This window comes from Oncorhynchus kisutch, linkage group LG15, assembly GCF_002021735.2.
Source record: "Oncorhynchus kisutch isolate 150728-3 linkage group LG15, Okis_V2, whole genome shotgun sequence".
In the NCBI taxonomy this organism is placed as follows: domain Eukaryota; kingdom Metazoa; phylum Chordata; class Actinopteri; order Salmoniformes; family Salmonidae; genus Oncorhynchus; species Oncorhynchus kisutch.
In genome coordinates this window covers 33,845,796-33,867,915 of record NC_034188.2, presented here as the reverse complement: position 1 = coordinate 33,867,915, position 22,120 = coordinate 33,845,796, and the positions used below count along the sequence as shown (strand labels likewise).

Below are 22,120 nucleotides of genomic sequence, written 5' to 3'. Positions count from 1 at the left end.
TCATGGAGCGCTCGCGTTCAAATATGTCAAACCCGTTAATGGCTTCTCTACGTGACGAACCACTTGTTATGGGATGGTGGCCATGTTTTATATAGCCTGGGCTGCTCGGCTTCCGCCCTCACTTGGCAGAGTCGAGATGTGTTTTGGCTCTGGCACCGGAGGCTTACAGGAGAAGGACTCTGGGTTCGGGGAGATGGCGTTCTGGTTTTCTATGGACGTGCTCTAGAAGGCTTTGGGTGAAGGCTCTTACTAACAAGCACAGTATACCAACAAACAAAGCGTCATCAAAACTCATCAAGAAACTGCTGACTCCCAAAGTAGGGTTAATTACTCACAACCTGTGGCTGAGAGAGCTAATGGTGTCTAATCGGCGTTGCCGTTTGCAGCCTCCGATGCTAAGTCTCTTAGATAGCTTACGTTGTGATCCTCCTACGTGCTTGAAAGATAGGAAGCAGACTTCCTACTAAGGGGCTGCAGACTTGATAAAGACCTCTGCTGGTCTACTCTAATGGCGTCAGAAAGAGCTATCGGGCAGAGTTAAGGGCAGCTATCTCAGGAAGCGGCCACACCCTACGACCTCTGAGGAAGCCCGTGCACGTTGCACACAGTATCAAACGGGTATGCATACACACAAACCCATGAACTCTTTGCAAAAATGCACACTAGCGTGCACAAAGGAATTGTCTTGTGTGTTCTCTGTGTAGTCACTTTCTACAGTTTAGTACACATAAGAGTCAACCTCCAGGCTTGCAACCATCGAGATTATCTTTTTGCCTGATGTTATGCTATCATTTATAGAGGGAGGAATTGTTGCTCTTACTCAGACTTTGAATGATTGATTCAAATACACACTGGTCAATATGTCATCTGAGAAGCCTAGTTCGAGGGTTTGAGAGCCAAGATTTTCATCATAAAACGTGGTCTTTGGAGGCTATTGCACACGTATCTCCCATAGACTGAGTGTTGGCTAGAACGAGCGTCCAAAAGGTTGAAGCTTTTTGAAGGATGAGCTTGTCTGGAAAGTTTCTTATTGAGCTAGGAGTACTTGGTGTGATTCCTGTTGCCCTCTGCTATGTGAGGGAATAGATTATGGTAGATCTGGAGATAAGCCACACTTGAGCAAAATGAACTCCAATGCAGAACCTAGAACATCAACAATACAAGACAGTTTTCAAGCCAAATGTATTCTTTATTAGTTTGTTTCTGTACAAAAAGCACTGGATCACAGAAAAAAAAACATGCATCTATTTACAGCATGGTCAAAGACAGAAAAGGAACAGCGGGGGGGATACCCCCCTTTTGTATTTTAGAGACATTAATTAAACATTGTGCTTTGATAGAGTATACTTTGATGGTACATTTCATATTTGACAAAGATGCAGTACCTCTCCCCTTTTCATATTGAATAAAACATTGAGAAAGTACACTTTGCAATTTAAAAAACCTCTGCAGAAAACCAGGGCAGCAAAAAGCAAGCTTTCTACAACTATAACAAAAAAAAACACAAAAAAAATCGCAAGCTATTTGAAAACTCAGTATAGGGATGGAATGGATACGTGGGGGTGAAGGGGAGGATTGTGAGAAGTCAGCCAAGATTTAACTCGAAGAGAAAACGTGTGTTTTCATTGAAAATGGGTTTAGAAGTCCATAATATTGAATTCAGATGACATTCTATGAGCTGGCCTTGACTCTCGTAATTGAAAAATGTCTCTCTCAAAGTGGTGCAACAGATTTTCCCTTTTTTCTTGTCTTCACAAGCCCACATTATGACTACATGTTGATGCCACCCGATGATAGCTGATTTATGTCAATCACTGCACAGAATTAGCATAAAATCAAAGGTTTAATCAGGCGCATCATTGATTTTTGTGACCTATTGTCCCACTATCATTATGTTACACAGGCTATGTGGAAATTTGGAGGATGTATCGTTCAACATATCCTAGTTTAAACTACATCCACTGCAGCTCAAATGATTATTCAAAACCATCAAATGAACGACAACTATAACTAATTCTTAGACATCTATTTATTTCTACTATGTTTTGTAACTTTCCCCCAGGTCGTTGCTGTAAATGAGAACGTATTCTCAGTCAACTCACCTGGTAAAATAAGGAATAAATAAATCTGCAACAGCATAACTCCATTTTTAAAATATTTTTTATATTCTAAGACCACACTTCAATTAAGAGTATCAAAATAATGAAAATGCATTGTATTGGAGCGTGTTCTATTGTAAGGCATCAATTATGTCTTGTGTTCTTTTACGTTTCAAAACCATTTCCACTGAAATGTGGAGCGATAGCTTGCTTTACAGGAAATACACATTGCATAAGTACATGATACAGATTGTGTGCAACGACAATAACACCACCGACAACACTGACATCAATGGAAGGTTCCTTGAGATCGGTGAACCCTACACTTGAGTGGTCCCGCCACAGCAGTTATTGGAGGGCGTACTTGAGTTTCAACCTCGCTGCTGATTCAGGCATGTGTATTACATTCATTATCACCAAAACACAAGGAATAGGCTTGGGTCCGTAGTTAAGATGGGAAAGGAGTTTAATTCTAACCAATGAACGAAAAAAATGGATACGCCTAAAATTTTAAGTAAGGAGTATGGAGGATTACGATGGAAGAGTTTTTGAAAAAGAGAAATTCACATGAAAACAACCTTGCCATTTTAGCCACACTGACAAAAATGTGAATCGAAGAATGGCTACAACAAAACAGAAACATCTTGGTGCATATTTGTACTAGCCTTTGTCTTTTGTATTTTTTTTAATCTCCATTTTCTGTCATTGTTTTCCTATTTTGTATTTTTTTTCTTGCTTGCTAAGATGCATTGCTCTTGTAAGTGCCCCAACTAAAATAGTGCATTAAGAAATAACCATGATAATACACATTTCACAATAATACACAAAGGACAAGGAGAACTGGCGAGAACACAAATGCTGTATGCAAAAAAAAAAAAAGTTAAATATAGTATCGGAAAACCATTTTTATACAAAAGTGGTGGGGCGTATATCCTGCTTTAAAAGACAGGGTGACCATGTCATGTTTGACTTTTTTCATTTTTACAAAAGGGTTGTTCCTCTCCTTTTTCAATCTTTTTACAATATCTAAAAGGTATTAAGACATCAAATGTGTTTACATATATATTTAAGACTATCATTCAGGCCTAAATCACAAAAGGAATCCCAAAACATACTTTATAAATACATACAAAATAAGCACAATCAGAAGAATAACAAGAAATCTGGTACCTAAATGTGATTAAAACTGCTGCAAGCATTTCTGGTTAAAATCTACCAATCAACACACCCGGAAATATATCTATTGTACTATGTTTCAAAAATGGTAGACATCTAAAACCCTTTAACCTCAAAACCTCGGGCTGTTTAGTACAACATTTGCTATTTGCTCCTTGGCAGAATGTTTGCCAACCCTTTCGTTAGATTAGAAAATTACTGCATTTTCCTTCAGATATGATAAACGCACATTATTAAAAGCTATGGTACACAAATTAAAATGCTAAAAGACTACGACATTAGATATCAGTTGTCTTTTTGAAGCTGATTTTTTTTTATCGACATTGTGGGGAATTCTCACTGAAACTCCCACCGATTTTGAGTCGGACAATTGACAGAGTGTTGGATATTCATGGCTTCTGCACTTTTTCCATAGTTGACTGTTTTGAACTGTAGGCCTTTAGACTCTACCTGCTCACAGTGGTTATATGACTGACAACGAACTAGGTTCATTAGAAGATCCAGTCAAAATAGTTTTTCAGACATGCAAATGAACCTCGTAGGACGCCGGACAATGCTTACACGACAAGGAGTAACTACCTGCCTTTCAAAACCACAGTTTGTTATTCACATTGCTATATTTTCAGATTAGTTAACCCTTCATACATATCTATGTGGAAATGCTACCTGTTGGGCAAGGAATGGCTTACAAGTCCCAAAATGCAAAACACAGAAAGTGACGATGAAGTCAACTACTGAACCAACACAAAGATAATCTAGCGTCAAAGATAATCTAGCGTCATTTTACGGGTTTTCGGTTACTTGGATTTTCTTTGTTGTGCTGTTCTGTTTCCAGGAGTGAAGAGGCTTGATGGTCCTGTTTTGGAGGTTGATGAGATTTAAGCTGATGCTGTAGAGATTCTGTGAGCTAGTGGAGATGTGGTCAATCTGGCAGTAGGCCCTCTTCACATAGGTGGGACTATTAGACCTGCCATGGCTGAAAGACAGACACGCTGGTTACCTAATAAAGTGGGGAGACGTTTTGTATCCATAACACATTTTGCATCGATAAAACGGTAATATAATGTTGTAAGGATATCCCATAGAAAATCATTACACACCCTCTTAAATGAAAAGCCGTGTGTTGAGGTAATTATGATATGCATATGGATTTGCTGCAAAACCTAAGAATGACAAAATTATATTTTTCAAATATAATAACTTTTCCAGTCATGTTACATTGACTTATAATCAGTCACTCTATGTCAACAAAGATTCTCAGCCAAATTATTTGATTGTGATGAATGTTTTGAAAAGTCTCAGTCTCAGATTCCAAAATCTACTTTACCAAGAGCCAGAAGTTATGGATCAACTTTGACCTTCAATCCACTACTACCTCAGGCCACATCATTACGTCATGTGAATTCTAGCATTACAGGGTCTCCATGACAACGCCCTTTCTAACAATAACCCAGGCAGAAGTGGGCGGGACTGAGAGGCAGGAGAGGGGTGGGATGCTCACCCTGTAGGCTGCTGCCATTGGTGGTGGTGCAGGTGGGGGGCGGGGAGGTCTGTGGCCGCACGACAGGGGCGAAGGCGCTCTTCTGTTTGACTGCAGAGATCATATGGACAGGAGAGAATGAATAAGGGCCTATGGGTCCACCGGAGAACAGAGGGATGGAGGAAGAGGAGGAGGAGTAGGAGGAGGAGGAGGGGGAGGTGGTAGATCCTAACGGAGAAGACAGACAGACAGACAGAGGTTGGTGAGTGAGTGGACTGAGATGAACTGTAACAGTGAGGGCATGCATGGGGGCTGAGGAATGGATGCCTGTCTGAAGAAGGGTCAAGGTCTGGAGTGACAAGCCCGGAGTAAAAGGTGCACAATATTTGCAAAGTTGATCCATAACTTGAAGAGGCCCATTTTAGACTTGACACGACAATACCTTGTTCTTGAGGGTAGCAGCAACCTCCATCCATGTTCACAACAAAAAAAGAATTGTGTGGATGTGTGTACAGTATGTGTAGAATGTTCATGTATGAAATGCTGACTGTGATAATAAAGCAATTTGATCATAATCACAGTGTATTTGATACCCCATTCTACCCAATAATGGCTCGGTTAGTCTCTGTAGTTATTGCATATTTTACCACAAGAAATATGATTCCAGTAAGGTATGAATCCCTGAAGCAGCTTATAGTCCCATATCTCACAAATTCTAAATGGGACTCTAAAATGGATGGCAAAATGCAAACTATGTGCATCCCTACATGTGAATAGTTCTTTTGTTTCGTCTTCCTTGAACTATTGACTTATACTTGCTCTGTAACATCACAGTTGAGATTTTTTTGCTACTTAATCCAACTTAATGGGTTTGACCCCAAGCATGAATGATACTATGAGGGTGTTAGAATGTTAGTAGCGGTAAGTAATGAAGGAGATGGAACAAGGTATAGGCAAAGCAGATGAAGACTTGTACAATGCATGGTACAGACAGACAAACCCAACCTTTCTTTTCAGTAGACAACACATAACCCTCCGCGTCAAAATGCCAGAACAAAACCGACTTTCAGTTTCGTATCCAGAATCGACAACTACTGAGACGCTGTGGCATTGTTTTGTCTGCCATGCTCTACACACGCCTCTGGGAGACTTTGATCTGTGATGCTGTAACCTAAACAATAAGCAACTCAAAAAGTCCCCGTGGGTGACAGAGTTCAAAAACACCTGTGACCTCCGAGTGGAATCGTGACTCTGAGCATGTTAATTAGAAGAAAGGATCAGGGACAGAGACACAGAAGGGTTCTAGCACTGAGGGAGAGAGGAGGAATCCCTGTGATGTCATCTACGCCATGTGTGTGTGTGAGGAATTCCAAGGCAGGTGTCCTCAACACCAGTCCTCCAGAATGGCAGTAGACGCAGGTATTTTCTGTTTCTGTGCCTCTACTGAATTGATCAATACTAAATTGGTGCGAGTCCATACACATTGTGCCCCAGGTCTATGCCAATCACTGTGCAAACAGGAAGTAGGAGATAACTAGCCGACACTGCATCCCTCCTGGACTGAATCAGAGTATTACTGTCCTAATGAAACCTTGTGTTGCTATCCCACCACATATATAACTACCCAAATGACCCCCACCCCCCCACACGGAATGTGACATGCCTTGAGACGTGACGCATTGAGATGCAATCAGATATATTAATGATTATTGGGACCAAATAAGGCTTTACTTACTTGCGTAAGGGGAGTTGGCAGCGGAGCCGTTGAGGAAGCTGGGTGAGCCTGGCACCCCGAGGTTGGTCATGCCCGCTCCGTAGCCGTTCATGGTGGACGTGATGGTGTTATAGTTGGACTGCTGGGGCGTGGAGCTGGGGACGTAGCCACGGGGCGATACGCTGTTGGAGTTACGGGAGTAACCTGGACGAAAGGAGGAAATGCTATAGTTAATCCAATGGCATCAGCACAGTGCAGTTTGAACAACATCACATTTGTATTCCATTGACTAACTCCGAAAGCATGGACCTGATTTTTACTATTCTAATATTGAGTATTCCAATTTGCATTGCTCACCTCCAGAACTAAAACCACCCGAGACAGCATTTTCCCTCTCCCTTACCTGTTTGAGCACAATTCCCTTTACACTTCAAATCAGAACAAGGGTTAATAAATATTATGTCAAAAGTGATCATTCGATTTGGTAAGAGTAGGGCCTTTCAAAATGGAACCATAGTGTGAAGTTTCCATGTTTCCCCAATGAATTGAAGAGTTGAATCGGACACAGTGTGGCTTTTGAAAGGGATTGTCCCTGCTGCCCCTCCCTCCACTGTTGTTCCTGACATGTGTTTCCCATTGCCTGCACTCTTTCTGATCCCAGGGTAGCTCTCCATCAATTGCTCTCCTGCTGGGAATTGTGTTGGCTCAAACAAGGAAGTGGGAAGAGAGAAAGAGAGAAAAGAGAAGAAGAGTGAGGGAGAGAAAGGGGAGGGAAAGGGAGAGAGAGGGAGAGAGCGAGAGAGAGAGAGGGAAAGTAGTATGGAGAGGAAGTGAGAGCACAACTGTGCCTTTCTCCCTTGTCTCTAAGCCTCCAGATGGGTAGGAGCCCTAGTGCCTCGTGAAGGCAAGAGGGCTATAACGAAGGGAGAACGGGTATTCAATACATCCTAGATGAGGGCCAATCAACTAAGGGCTGGGGGTGGTAGAGGGGGGAGAGAGTTAAGGCATCTCCTCTCCACTATTGGGGGGAGAGATGAAGGACAGGCCTAGCCTAGGGGGAGCAGTCAGTAACCCTATCCAGCTATCGCGGACAGCCTCTGGAGGTCAACGAGACCGAGACGCGCCACAAGGGCCGGGTAGTACCCATATACTCGCTCCAGAGGAAACTGTCAATGTGAAGCAAAACAACTGGAGTGGATGCAAGTTTGAAGACAAATGCCAGAGGAGGAATGATATAATCCATTTTTGCACACAACGTGATGTAAAGCAGATCCATAACGCTCGTCTGGAATTGTTTCAGTAAATTGCATTGCTCAGTCCTTTCATTAAGCTTGGCGTATGAGCCGCCCTCTATATTAATGCTTTATCTTGGCCAGGTCGCAGTTGTAAATAAGAACTTGTTCTCAACTAGCCTACCTGGTTGAATAAAGGTGAAATAAAAAATACAAAATCAAATTAATATTTGAGTCGTAGTACATCATTTCTAGGAGCTCAAAGAGGAGTTACAGTAGGTGGGGAAAAGTCTGATTCTGGGTTGCAATGTTCCAATGATTATGGACATAGACTATGACATTCTGTATTTTCACGATGACTGCAGTCCTGTTCCCATGACTTCATAGATTACTGTAGGTGTTCACTCGGTGGTTGATGTGAAAAGCAGACAAGGGGAGGGCAGGAGGAAGGGAGGAACTATGCTGAGGTGTCAGGGGAGAGAAAACATCTCAAGATATCTCTCGCATTTCCTCTTCCTGCCTGTATCCTCAGGTCCGACGTGAGCCAATCTGTTCATCACACGTTCAGACCTATTTCCTGTGCATCAGTCACAGAGCTGCTTTGTCAAAGGAAACAGCCCTCTCTAGGATAGGGGTGTGTGTTTGTGTGTGTGCGTGAATGCATACATGCCTGTGTGTGTGGAGGGCTTTGCATTATAATATATGCATAATAACATGCTTCTGCATTTTTGGAATTGTATAAAGAGTGAATTCATACTTGCAACAATAGTGTCAAGCATGCACTAAAAAAAGAGACACACACTCACACTCTGCTCCCTGAAATCTTGACCGAGCTGCTGTCTTCAGTGTCTAAACTCTGGTTGCTTTATTCATGCCACCTCGTCTGCATTTTTTAACTCATTAGCACCTCCCCTTCTCATACACCCCTTCTCTACCCCATACTAACACACACACACACACACACAGGCACGCACGCACGCACGCACACACACACCCTTTCTCTACCGCACACACAGTGTTGTATAACTATCCTTGTGGGGACACACAATTCAGTCCCATTCAGAATCCTATTTTCACTCTCCCCTAAACCTAAACCTAAACCTAATTCTAAACCTAACATTCATTCAAACACTTACCCTAAACCCCCTAGAAATAGCATTTGACCTTGTGGGGACTAACAAAATGTCCCCTGTTGGTCCCAACAAGTATAGTTAAACACGTCCACGCTCACACACGCACAGAGGGCTACATAAAAAAACACACGCACAGAGGGCTACATACAAAAACACACGCACAGAGGGCTACATACAAAAACACACGCACAGAGGGCTACATACAAAAACACACGCACAGAGGGCTACATACAAAAACAAACACACAGAGGGATACATACAAAAACAAACGCACAGAGGGCTACATACAAAAACACACGCACAGAGGGCTACATACAAAAACAAACACACAGAGGGATACATACAAAAACACACACACAGAGGGATACATACAAAAACACACACACAGAGGGATACATACAAAAACACACACACAGAGGGATACATACAAAAACACACACACAGAGGGATACATGCAAAAACACACACAGAGGGATACATACAAAAACAAACACACAGAGGGATACATACAAAAAAACAAACACAGAGGGATACATACAAAAACACACACACAGAGGGATACATACAAAAACACACACACAGAGGGATACATACAAAAACACACACACAGAGGGATACATACAAAAACACACACACAGAGGGATACATACAAAAACACACACACAGAGGGATACATGCAAAAACACACACAGAGGGATACATACAAAAACAAACACACAGAGGGATACATACAAAAAAACAAACAGAGGGATACATACAAAAACAAACACACAGAGGGATACATACAAAAACACACACACAGAGGGATACATACAAAAACAAACACACAGAGGGATACATACAAAAACACACACACAGAGGGATACATACAAAAACAAACACACAGAGGGATACATACAAAAAAAACACACAGAGGGATACATACAAAAACACACACACAGAGGGATACATACAAAAACAAACACACAGAGGGATACATACAAAAACAAACACACAGAGGGATACATACAAAGGCTTACACACATTTCACTGAGCGTATATACGCACAAATGGCCACGCCTGACGTATATGGCTGCTAAAAGCAGCTAAAGTATAGCCATGAAGCTTATATTAAAGAGAAACATAGGACGAGCATATCTACAGGGGACACCAATACACAGAGAAGGTGTGAGAAGATCAGAGGGTGAAGGGTGAGGGTTGTGGCGTGAGGGGTCATAGTGGGGGGTCGTGACACTCACCCTGGTCCCCCTGCGAGGCCTCGGAGATGTTGACGGCCAGCTGGCTGCTGAAGGAGTTGACTCCCATCATGCCGGAGTGAGCGGCTGAGCCGCTAAGCGAAGGCAGCTGGTTGTGGCTGCGGGGGACGCTGTACAGGGCCTCGGTCAGGTCAGCTGCCCGCTTCAGAATGATCTCCTGATGGGAAGGAGGGACAGGGAGAGGGAGAAGGTGGAGAGAATTGTGAGTTTAGAGATTTTATGTGTAGTGTTGAGTATTTCTTTGACCAGAAATGAACCTGATCATATATTTTATTTGGGCCATGTTACCCTTTATTTCCTCTTAGTCAGTACATTTAGCCTACTTCTGCCATCTAGACACTACATAGATAGTTATCCTGGCCTCCCAGGTCCTTGTGACCTGGCTGTTCTTGAAATATAAAATGGGATGTTCATGTAATCTGTAAAGAAAATAAAAACGCTTAACAGGTTTTTTAGAGTCGCGAAAAAGGAAAAACTTCAATAAATGCCAGGGGTATGTTTAAAAGGATGAGAGCCAATAAAAATCGATATGATTACATACCTGGTTATTGTGGGGCATTCCGTACAGGGCTTCTACTAAATCTGCTGATCGCTTTAACAGCACTTCCTGAAATGACATCACATGTTACTGAATACTACAGTTCATTTGAAGAAAAACACAGTATGATACCGAGTTACATGAAAGACTCCACACTCATTACAATTTCAGAATCCTGGAACTTGTTGATGGTTAACAGTAAAAATCTGAAGAATAGTTTTTACTGCTCGTATAAACCGAGAACATTAAAACCTAAAACATGTAAGCGGTAAAACAATCTGGGATGTTTTGGTTTTGTGAGTGTAAATCATTCCATTGCATTGTAACTCTGTTTGAAAGTTATAAATAGGTTGCTGTAAGAGTCGGACCTGGATGTTGGGGAGTTGGGGTCGTAAAATGGGGAAAGCATTCAAATGTAATCATTGTTTTACAGAGCACAAGTCAGAGATTAGCTTTAATGGCAAGGCCTATGTGTGATAAACAACCCAGAGAAAGCAGCTGTCTGCATCTCATTTCCCCTCTCCCATTCTCTCACACACCCACACTCACACTATACTCTCTCCCAGTCAGCACTTAGGCGTCTCAAGTATTAGGCCCAACCACTCCCTTCCCAACCTCTTATGTCTCTGCTTGCAGGGGGTTTACGTTTTTGTTAGAGCACACATTTTGTCACGGCACCACATAGTAACAAATTGTCATGATCGGAGGGCATCGTTACCAGGCCTCTAATCAAAATGGCTGCCGATGCACCCTGGAGGGAGTGAGGGAAGGGGGAAGGAAGAAGCCTGAGGTGGTGGGAACCCATTAACACTTTCAGACTGCCTTCAGTGCTTCCGATCCGCCACTTCAGACCCCAGCTTATTAGAGCCACATTGCATCTGTTTATTGGATGCTTAATTCACCCCTCCCTCCTGCTCTCTCTCTCTCCCACCATCATCCCTCCATCCCCACCTCCTCCATTGCCCCCGGGCTGTTTTCCCACCACCCAGAGGAGGAAGTGTCCAATCTCTCCCCGGCAGCCCAGTGGGTCGCCGTGGCGATGGCTCTTAATAACAATAACAGGCCTGATAGATAGATAAATAGGGTCTGCCGGAGGAGGCGTCGCTGACAATCGCCGGGGCTAAATTGGGGGACAAACACTCACACAAGGTCCTGTGCCTTTTCACTTGAGGAATGAGAGAGGAGAGGAGAGGAGAGGAGAGGAGAGGAGAGGAGAGGAGAGGAGAGGAGAGGAGAGGAGAGGAGAGGAGAGGAGAGGAGAGGAGAGGAGAGGAGAGGAGAGGAGAGGAGAGGAGAGGAGAGGAGAGGAGAGGAGAGGAGAGGAGAGGAGAGGAGAGGAGAGGAGAGGAGAGGAGAGGAGAGGAGGATGGGACGTCACCACATGAGAGTGGAAAGGAGATGCGAAGTGAAGAGGACAGAGAAGAGGAGTGAGTGAGGTCGAGAGGGCTGGGTTGGTTGTTGTTTCCAGGGCTCTGTGGATGAGAGCTGGTGTTGTGGGAGCCTCTGCTGGAGGTCTCTGGGGTATTACAACGAGGAGGGGCCTCTGTCTGCTTTTCTGGAGCGTGATTGGTTCCTACAACACATCGAGACTTTTCCTTGTGTTGTAAAAAAATAAAATAATAATTGAACTTGACCGAAACGCTGTCAAAGGAAATGGGCAGTGCTGTGGTGAACATGTATCCGGGAATAACTGTTTTCCTTATCGTTGAATCATTTAACTATTCCCTCCCTGTTGGCCCTGTGTTCAGTGTTTGACAGGGAAAGAGTGAACGAGGACGCTCTTTCTTTTCTGTCCCCCATTTCCCACGACAAAATATGACCTCAGGAAAAATGCGTCAGTCGAATCGGCCCGAGGAAAAACCATCTGCCCAGATGGGCAAGCATACTGACTTGAGTTACAGTGAGGAAGGGGTGTGTGCGTTTTTCTTAACTTCATGTATTCTCTCCTGAATATATGCTTGAAAGGAAATTAGATTCCCTTGTTTTATTAACATATTGGTTTAGTTTTTTCTACCATGTGCACTTTTTTTTTTTTGAAAGAGTACGTGTGAACGTATGCATGTGTTCGTGTTTGTGTGTTTGTGTGTGTATGGGTGTGTGTATGTCTGAGCGTCCGTGCGTGTGTACAGATGTAGGATCTTAATTTGAGCCAGCTTGTTACAGCACAAAAAGAATCCTGCAGCAACAGGAAAGGTATATCATTATGTGGATTATAAATAACGGACATTTTTTGTAGGGCTTGATACATTTTTACAAACTTTAGAAGCCTTTTTAAACCTCAAATACACTAAAGTTAGCATTTCAGGGAAAACTCTCTGCAACAAAAAGTGATCAAATTATGTTTCACATCTATCTGAGATCCACCGTGCCAGTGTGCCCTTTCTCTGTGCCTCTCCTTAGTGGGCATGCCGACCCACCTGCCTACCCCCACACTCCTACTGACCCCGCAGCTATCCTGCAGGCACAAAGTCACACAGACACACACACACCGCTACCCCCACTGCAACCAAGCAATATAGCTCCTGTCACTCTCTATCCCACCCCTCGTCCCTACGCCCAAACCCCTATCCACTGAGAGAGGGCACAATCTGTCACACCCTGGCACTGCCAACATATCCACCCATGTGAGGAGTGTCTCAGACCCCTCCTCTCCTCCTCTCCTCTCATCCTATCCCCTCTCATCCTCTCTCCTCCCCTCTGGCATGCGCTCGCTTCATTAATCTCCATTATAAAACAGAAGTTAGTTAATGTCTCTGAGGCTTGGCGGCTGCAACACCCTGCCCGCCATAGGGAACTTTGGCAACCCCTTCCCGCCCTGCCGCCTCAAACGCACAGGCACACGCGCACACACACACACACGTACGCAAACACTTACACACGCAGCAATATACAAGCACATGCACTCATAAACATTCGCACGCACACATTCCTGCCTCTACACACTGGTGTGTGTGTGTGTGTTTGCCACTGACGGTCTCTCTACTTGTATTTTCATTAGGCAACGACAAACACAACAGCCTTTCTCGAGTTAATGACGCCTTCGAGGCCTTACTGCTCGCTGGTGCAACTCCGTTTGTGTGTTTGGGTGTTCAATTGTTTGAAGTGCGTGGCCCTTTTCTGATCATAACAACTGCCCTAACTACGGTAACCAGAATCTCTCAAACAAATGCAAAAGGAAGTACTTGACTTGGACCATTGGAAATACATCACAGCACTTTGCGACATAACAGCAAGGGTTATCTATGCCTGGGCCTTGTGGTACTGTAGCTGTTGGGGTGGGGGTGTGAGGCATGTGTGTGTGTGGAGGTGAGATATGGACGTTGCACTGCCTTGCCGTGAACCATACCACACATACACACATATCCACATACACACACACACACACACACACACGCACACACACTCCTCCTTTTAGCGGCGCGGAGAGACAGCGCCATTGGATTCCTGTCAGCCCAAGTGCCGGCAATCAGAGCGCGGGTGTTTTAACACAATCAATACGGTAATGCACTATCTCCCAGTTATCATCATAATCTCTTATCACTGGCCCACACCTCTAGGGAGGGGGGGGGGGGGGGGGGGGGTCAGGCTGCTCTGCACTTCCTCTCAGAGATGGACGGAGGGAAAGAGGGATGCAGGGTTAGGAGCAGCATGTCGGCTCATTCAATAATCACCTCGGCCAATGAACAGAGAGATTCCATAGTGTGTTAAATGCTGGTTTAGTGTTCGTATAAAGTGAGTGTCACTTGAATTAAATATAAAGGTAATACCTTGATTTTTGGAATGACCCATTTGCAATATGAATAAACATAAAACATGGAATATGCAAGGGTTGAAAGATTCACTGAATACTCTGGGATAAGAATAAGAATAAAACAGTAACATGTTGTACATGTTGAATTCTAACCATGGAGGAGTAATGTACAGTCTGTGATGTTATACTCTCAGCATCCAGAAAACACACTCTCACATGCATGCAAGCACTTTGCACAGACAGAGAGACAGACAGACAGACAGACGGACGGACGGACGGACGGACGGACGGACGGACAGACAGACAGACAGACAGACAGACAGACAGACAGAGAGAGACAGACAGACAGACAGACAGACAGACAGACAGACAGACAGACAGACAGACAGACAGACAGACAGACAGACAGACAGACAGACAGACAGACAGACAGACAGACAGACAGACAGACAGACAGACAGACAGACAGACAGACAGACAGACAGACAGACAGACAGACAGACAGACAGAGAGAGACAGAGAGAGACAGAGAGAGACAGAGAGAGACAGACAGAGAGACAGACAGAGACAGAGAGAGACAGACAGACAGACAGACAGACAGAGACAGGGCAGGAGGGAGGGAAAGGAGTGTTCTCTCCTTCATCCTCAGTGGGGCTACTGCCAGTGAGGGATAAGAAGTTGGCCCAACAAGAGACTCCCTCCCTCTGTGAGAGTAGGACGGGTCTGTTCCCAGCCTCTATCCTGGAAACCTCTACCCTGATGACTTAGACTTGGGGAAAAACAGGTTTTAGCTAGTATATGTCTCTTTTACGACCTCAGACAGAGGGGGAAACCATTTCATCCACCATGCTCTCTTTTCGTCTGTCTCAGGGCCAAGAGGGAAAGGCACATCCAGCATTCTGGAGCGACAGACCACACATCTAGAGAGTGGATGTCTCTTTAGGGTACTTCAGAGCTCCAGGTGGAATAACTCACAAGGAGAACGATATGAAAGAGCAGGAATTATAGAATCCCTCTATCCTGAACTGGCTGGCGTCATCTTCAAGTCAGGTCGATTGAGGAAATGAATTCCGATTTGATTCACGAGTTGAAAAATGCAGATCATTTTATATGAGGATTGTTTCTCTCCAATTGATTTGTGGAATTTGAGAAAATGGATAAGTTAAATTACAATGAATTACCTATCGACTGGAAACCCAGTCTAATTCACTTCTCCTTGACTGTACGTGTTGTAATGGTGAGGTATTTCTTAAACATCTTAGTGACACGGTAAGAGAAGGTACTACTCTCGAGGAATTGAATTCCTTTACTTTTACAGATATACGGTACTTTGATAAGTGCTATTTTCATATGTAAACGTTATGGAATGCACCTTGATCATACGTCATATAGTCTTTTACCCACCTCACCCAACCCTCCTGAGCCCCGCCCCTGCAACACGCCCCAGTCCTCCTTGCGTCTGTCTCCAGACATATTCCACTTTCTTTTTTTTCTTCCATTGCTTTCCAGGGGCTCAATTATGGGAGGTTGGCTCCCTGGATCCAGAGGTGCCCGGAGAGAAGAGATCAGCTGACCCTGGAGAAGAAGTCATCCGACAGGTCCCTTAACAATGATAAATCCCCCCTAGCCCGGCTCTGCATACCACCTAGATACAACACACAGGAGACGCTATGGCTAGCTACCGCTTCCACACCATACCACCAAACTGATCTCTTCAAGTACACAGTCTAGATCAGGGGTGTGCGCACACACAGCTCAGGTGCTGAAAAGCTACAGGGTGTGCAGGCTTTTATTCCATCCTCGCACTAACAATTGCATTCAAATACAATTGTCCCCTAACCCTGGCAGTTAATTCCAATGCAATGGCCAAACAGGTGGAAAACACATATTCTCCATGAACATATGAAAACTCACATGAGCCAATTTTTTGCTGTTGCCGTTAACACATTTTGGCCGATAAGACGGCAAACTCTTCACCTCGGTTTTCTTTTAAGCTCTGTCTCCATTTGTTTGTCTGCTCTGTATGAAAACAGGCTTCCCGTGTGGCCGTATCTTAGGAAAATAGGCCCTCCGCATGTAAAGAATGCATCACCATCCAGGTGTCTATTTAAGAGGATTCATAGGCCGTTAAACTTGCCGTGACCTGGGAATGGGTCTGGGTCTTCTACCGCAAAGGTCCTGGAACGGAGTGCCTCCCATGCTGAGCAATGAGGGGAGGCTAGAGCTTGAACTCGTTTCACATATCCTCCATAGATCTGGACAGGGAAGTGTCCACTTGCAGCCAAGGCAGACTGGAAATGAAATTAGAGGCGAACCTGATCCAGCCCCAGCCTCCGAGGTCATCAGTGACCAGTTGGCCATGCTTTAGCCCCGGGCTGGTCTGTCTGTCCATCACTGGAGCTAGGGTCCCACCTCTTGACACCGGCTCGTTGGAGAAGTGTGGTTGCCAACCTCCTAATGAAATCACTCAACAGGGGTTTCTCGGGGACAAAGGAAAACGCCAAAACCAAAGGAGCCCAGAGGAACGATGGCCAGTGTTTTCCTATATTAGTGTTTCCCCCCTATCATTATCTACATGGAATACCTCTTATTCCCACCATTCCAGACATGCTCTGTTTCTTCCTGTAAAAAATAAATAATTACATTTGACTTTAATTGGTTCCAATAGCAGGGTTTGGTGTCTATAGCCTCTGGATGTAGCTTAGGGGAGCTCTGCTCCCTGCCTAAGAGACAAACATTCTACTATCGCTCCTGGCCAACCTTTCTGTCCTCCAGGAAAAGGAAAGGAGAGAGGATAACAAAGGGATGAAATGTCAACCTATCTGTTCCCGAGTGATATTGTGAGTCTATCCTGACAAGTCACATTGGGTGAGAGCAATGAGGTACTTCACGAATGGCAAGCTTTAAGGTGTTACTCTTGTTGCCATTTCATTCTGTCTAAAATGTCGGGAAAGCTCGCAGCTGGATGGAAGATGGAGGAAATCTATTTGCATATTGAGTTTTCTTTTGAATAAATAAATATATAATGGCTGATGGGGACATTCTCCCTCCGCCACAAATCAGGGCATCAAAGGGGCCAGACAATATATGCTCACTATTAGTATCAATTTACAAATAAACTACTTTTTTGGTGACTGGATCTCAGACGTCAGATTTTGATAAATGGTTTCAATTTGGCAGCTGCTTTAGACTGTCAGGCCCCATCTGATCATATCCCCCTTTACAGCAGTTCTCTGCCCAAAACAATCTCACTCATTTAGTGGAACACCTTTTAGGGGGAAAATAATCTTTTCATACTAACCAGGCGGCAAACCGCCCAGGGCACCTGACGGCTGCCCTACCTGAGTCTGTGCCTAAGTGTGTGTGTCGTTGTGTGTACGCAAGTATTTATCAAGTGTGTCTGAAAGACAGTGTTGAACCGTGCATACACTCATGTCTATGTATAAGTGACTGTTGCTACCTCAAACCTAAAAACAACCAGACCAGGAACACTGTCTCAAACACCAAATACGACATCCCATAACCACCTGTTTCCAATTGTACGAGAGATCAGAACAATGTGCCCCTTGGCATCAGAGCCTGTTCATAGGGCAGAGGGTTCATAATTAATCCAAATCAAACAAATCAGGTTTATAAACTCAGATATTTGGCGGTCCGAAAGTCTGGGTGGTCTTTGGAGTAACAACAGGGGATGATGTACTCCTTGGTGTCCTATGAGGCACGCCACTGACCTTAGGTAACCTCTCGGGATCTCCTGGGTGTCTGGGGATGACCTTCTGTAACCTCTGGAAGCCGTAGTCGATGGTGGGCTCATTCAAGGCTGGAAAGAGAGAGAATTATCAAGGTTGGAACATTGCTGAGTGAAGCAGCTCAAACATGCATCGATCTTCTTAAGCTTCCAATGTCACATGTGCATTGTTTTTTCAATTCCACGCCTGTATGCCTATGTAGGCCTTATGAAGGTGTTATGTCACATTCTAGAGGAATATCTCCCCTGACTAGCTGTCCTGCCTTGATACATGTGCTCTACAATAGCCTTGAGTGTCAGCCCGGCGTCAGGCGATCTCTTCCTCCACCATCACGTCTCTCTCTTTCGTCTATTCTATTTATTAAGCTTGAGACCTTCCACTCAACCTGTCCCAGTTGCTATCCCTTTCACGGGGCATTCCTAACTAATTCAATTGCACCTCCCTCACTCTAAGCCTCTCAGGTACCCCCCTTTTTATTTCATCTCCCCCCCCCACACACACACACATTTGCAAACAACGCAATCTCCATTCCTCTCCATTTCGAGACGAAGGAGAAAAGAGAAACAGCCGGAAATGAGTTAGAGAGATATTTCTCCATAATCAAGCCCATTAATCATAAAAGGCTGTCAAATTTGACTTTGGGGACAATTTGTCAGCCTTCTTGCCCTCTCCGCTTTTGTCACCGGTGCCTCTTGTATTCCGTAAGGATGATTGACACACCAAATGCCGGTGAGTAGAATAGCTAGTTTGCGCTAATATGCATAACCGGCGCTTTCATGAATAAGAATAAGGTGGTGGCGGCAGCGCGGGGTCTTTTCAAAGGCCCGTTGCCGTTTGTCGCGAGCGGCAAATAGATGTTATTACCATTATAACAATATTTGTTTTCTTTCCTCAGGAATGGGCACCCGCGAGCTGCTAAATCAAATTTGTCTGAGGCTCGTTTCACACCAAGGGAAGGAGAAAAGGGCTTTCAGGCTGCGGCTGGGTCAGGATGTTATCTGAAGGGTGACGGAGCCTAGACGTGCCCTCTCCACACAGGCTGCCATTTTGAATATCTGCCCCTGTCCCCTGAGAGGGACCTAGAGAGGAACGTTAGCAAGGCCCAAACAGATTACACTCTCATGGACAATTTCTCCCTTGTCGGGATGAAGGGGATAGTCTACTTTGAAACCAAACACGTCTTTGGATAATGAGGTATTCCTTAGGCCTTGTCAGAGAGCTAGGGCTGAGCATTGTAAAAGGGAATTTCAACACAATCAGGGAAAATTTGAAAAACAGCCAATATACCAAGAGAGTGGGACACTATCAGAGAGAACCAGTGGAAGAGAGACAGAGCAATAGAAAAGGGAATGAGCAGCACAGACAGAGAGAGAGACAGAGACAGAGAGATAGACAGAGACAGAGACAGAGACAGAGAGAGACAGAGCAATAGAAAAGGGAATGAGCGGCACAGACAGACAGAGAGACAGAGACAGAGACAGAGACAGAGACAGAGAGAGACAGAGAGAGACAGAGAGAGACAGAGACAGAGAGATAGACAGAGACAGAGAGAGACAGAGACAGAGAGAGACAGAGCAATAGAAAAGGGAATGAGCAGCACAGACAGAGAGACAGAGAGAGAGAGATAGACAGAGAGACAGACAGAGAGACAGACAGACCAGACAGACCAGACAGAGAGCAAAAAAAAGAAAGAAAGAAAGAAAGAAAGAGGGAGAGAGCGAGAGCGAGAGCGAGAGCGAGAGAGAGAGAGAGAGAGAGAGAGAGAGAGAGAGAGAGAGAGAGAGAGAGAGAGAGAGAGAGAGAGAATGTAATCTCATAAAGCTTGCCTCCTAATGAACCTCTCGACTGGGAGACAAGAGGGTAGTGAGGCAGACATCTCGTCCTCTACTGCCAGGCCCCTCAGAAATTAAGTCCATTACTTCCCCTTATTAAAATCCCCCTGCACTTTGACCCCAGCACCCCATTGGCTACCTGCAGGCCCCTGTTCTCGCAGCCAATCGATACGGCAGCCTCCTTCGCAAAGAGCCCGAGTAATTGGAGAGCGCCGGCGCACTGCGCGAACCCTGACCCCCTACGTATTACACACCCCATATGAAGATAGATTGCCTGATTTAGTGTAAACATATGCTGCAATTCCAGCCATCAGTGCCACTTTCTCCATCGTAATTTGTATAGATTTTTTCTTCGGGGGCCCAGTCGTCTTTGTGGTGTCTGACGTTTGGACTTTTTCAAAGGGGAAAGATAATGCAGTTCGCTGGGAAGAGGAGGCGGGAGTAGGAGTGCGGGAGTAGGAGTGAGAGAGAGAGAGACAGGGAGGGAGGGAGAAAGAGAGGTGTGGGCGGGAGGGTATACTTTTATTTATTTATTTAATCATCCATTTATTGCTCTCTATTTCTCGCTCTATGAAAGTGATCAAACGGTCGACTGGGGTCTCACTAAACAGAGCGTTGTTATTAGGTGACCACTCGACTGGGACAAAGGGGAGGGAGAGGGTGAATGGGATTTCCACTAACACACTCAACCAAGCCTGAGAGGAGCTCTAGTGAAATATGATCCCAAAGCACAGAACTGTATTAGATAGGGAAACATGGTGCTGGTGACAGCAGGGCACAGCACAGCACAAGCAGGACAGACATTTTCGGGTTCAGGAAAACAATGAGCTCCAAATTTGAGGCACTTAAAGTCAGATAGACCATGTAGCATTAATTGGTATTACAGATGATAATGTTAATTCAATCAACGCCTTAAGTGTCATGTCTTCTACCTTAATACTCTGATATCATTCTGACTTCATTCAATGCACAACTCTTCCTCTTCTGTAGGTTGAGAGTATTGTTACAAGTAGCAAAGTCTTTATTTTGTGAACAAAAATGGAGATTTGTAGATTGTAGATTTGATCGTACATGTGTAACATTTCACCTTTCAACCCGTGTGAAAAACCTCCACGTGTCGAGCCAGATGTCCTCAACTATTTCTAGAGGTTTAGGAGGAGGCTACCTAAAGCTCCCTCAAAATCAATTCCCATGTTGCTCTCTGTCTTATTTCAAACAGCGCTGCCTTCCAAATGACCCAAATGACTTCAGTTAGCAGGAGCAAGAGGTTAAGTCAGAGTTAGAACAGTGTACCTCTACAAGGTCAACGTGATCAGAGGGACGCTTACTTACACCCCTGAACCGAACAAATATGGGAAACATGATAGAGTTAAGGTGGGCTTACGCACCAATATTCTTAAATAGCTTCCTTTCCTTTGTTGCTACTGAGTGATTGGATAGGTGTTCCAACTACAGAATTTAAACAAATCAAGTCCTTTCAGATTGGTGGTCCAGAATGGGAGAGAGGGAAAAGGAAGCCAGTTAATATTATTGGAACGTAACAAGTCTCACTGCTCTTTTTTACAATCAGTCTCACGGGGTGTAGAGACTAAGGCTCCAAAGCTTTATAGGGTTTGCATGCTTCAAGTGGTGCCTTGGCAAAATATGTATACATTTACTCAACACATGTTTACATCCTCATACTCCAACGTGTTTACATCTATTTATGTTGAGCTATTTTCTATTTACTTTCCCTCATCGCCGCTGTCCTTCCAACCGCTTAGGTGGCTTCTGCTTTTCTACTTGGCTGCTAGCTGATTCTGTACACATTTACCAGATATAGCTGATGGATGGAATATGCACTTTAGGGAATCTTTTTTTTTCGGTGCCTTGACGCCTTTCACTCCAGTGATATCCTTGTTGAAGGCGCAGTCATGTCCCCGATGAGGATCATCCTCAAACCCATAAATCTCCACTCTCCTGCTCCACCACTCAACACATAGGCTCTCCGTGGCTTTCCCTATATTGCACGTATCATTTCAAATGGAGTCCATATTTCATATGAGATACACCATCAAGGCCCCAGCCCATCCCCACCGCCCGGCTGACAGAACAGGGGATTTGAAGCGGCTTGAGCAACATGGGCTCCAATTTTCCATTCCTATCATCTCTATTCATGTT

General features: G+C 44.5%; 1 protein-coding gene across 9 annotated transcripts in view; it reads right to left on the bottom strand.

The window, feature by feature from the left end:
- Nucleotides 1-1,168: 1,168 nt before the first annotated feature.
- LOC109905215 (transcription factor COE3) overlaps nt 1,169-22,120 on the bottom strand; it is a 98,408-nt gene continuing 77,456 nt past the window's right edge. For 2 of the 9 annotated variants that reach the window (XM_031790183.1, XM_031790184.1), the window contains exons 11-17: nt 18,111-18,199; nt 10,632-10,697; nt 10,073-10,247; nt 6,491-6,673; nt 4,777-4,983; nt 4,376-4,438; nt 1,169-4,251 (exon numbers count right to left, since the gene is read on the bottom strand). In XM_031790183.1, coding sequence (XP_031646043.1) covers nt 4,380-4,438; nt 4,777-4,983; nt 6,491-6,673; nt 10,073-10,247; nt 10,632-10,697; nt 18,111-18,199 — 779 coding nt within the window. In that variant the 3' untranslated portion in view covers nt 1,169-4,251; nt 4,376-4,379. The remainder of the gene's footprint in view (nt 4,252-4,375; nt 4,439-4,776; nt 4,984-6,490; nt 6,674-10,072; nt 10,248-10,631; nt 10,698-18,110; nt 18,200-22,120) is intronic. The other 7 variants (XM_031790185.1, XM_031790186.1, XM_031790187.1 and 4 more) reach the window with 6 other exon arrangements.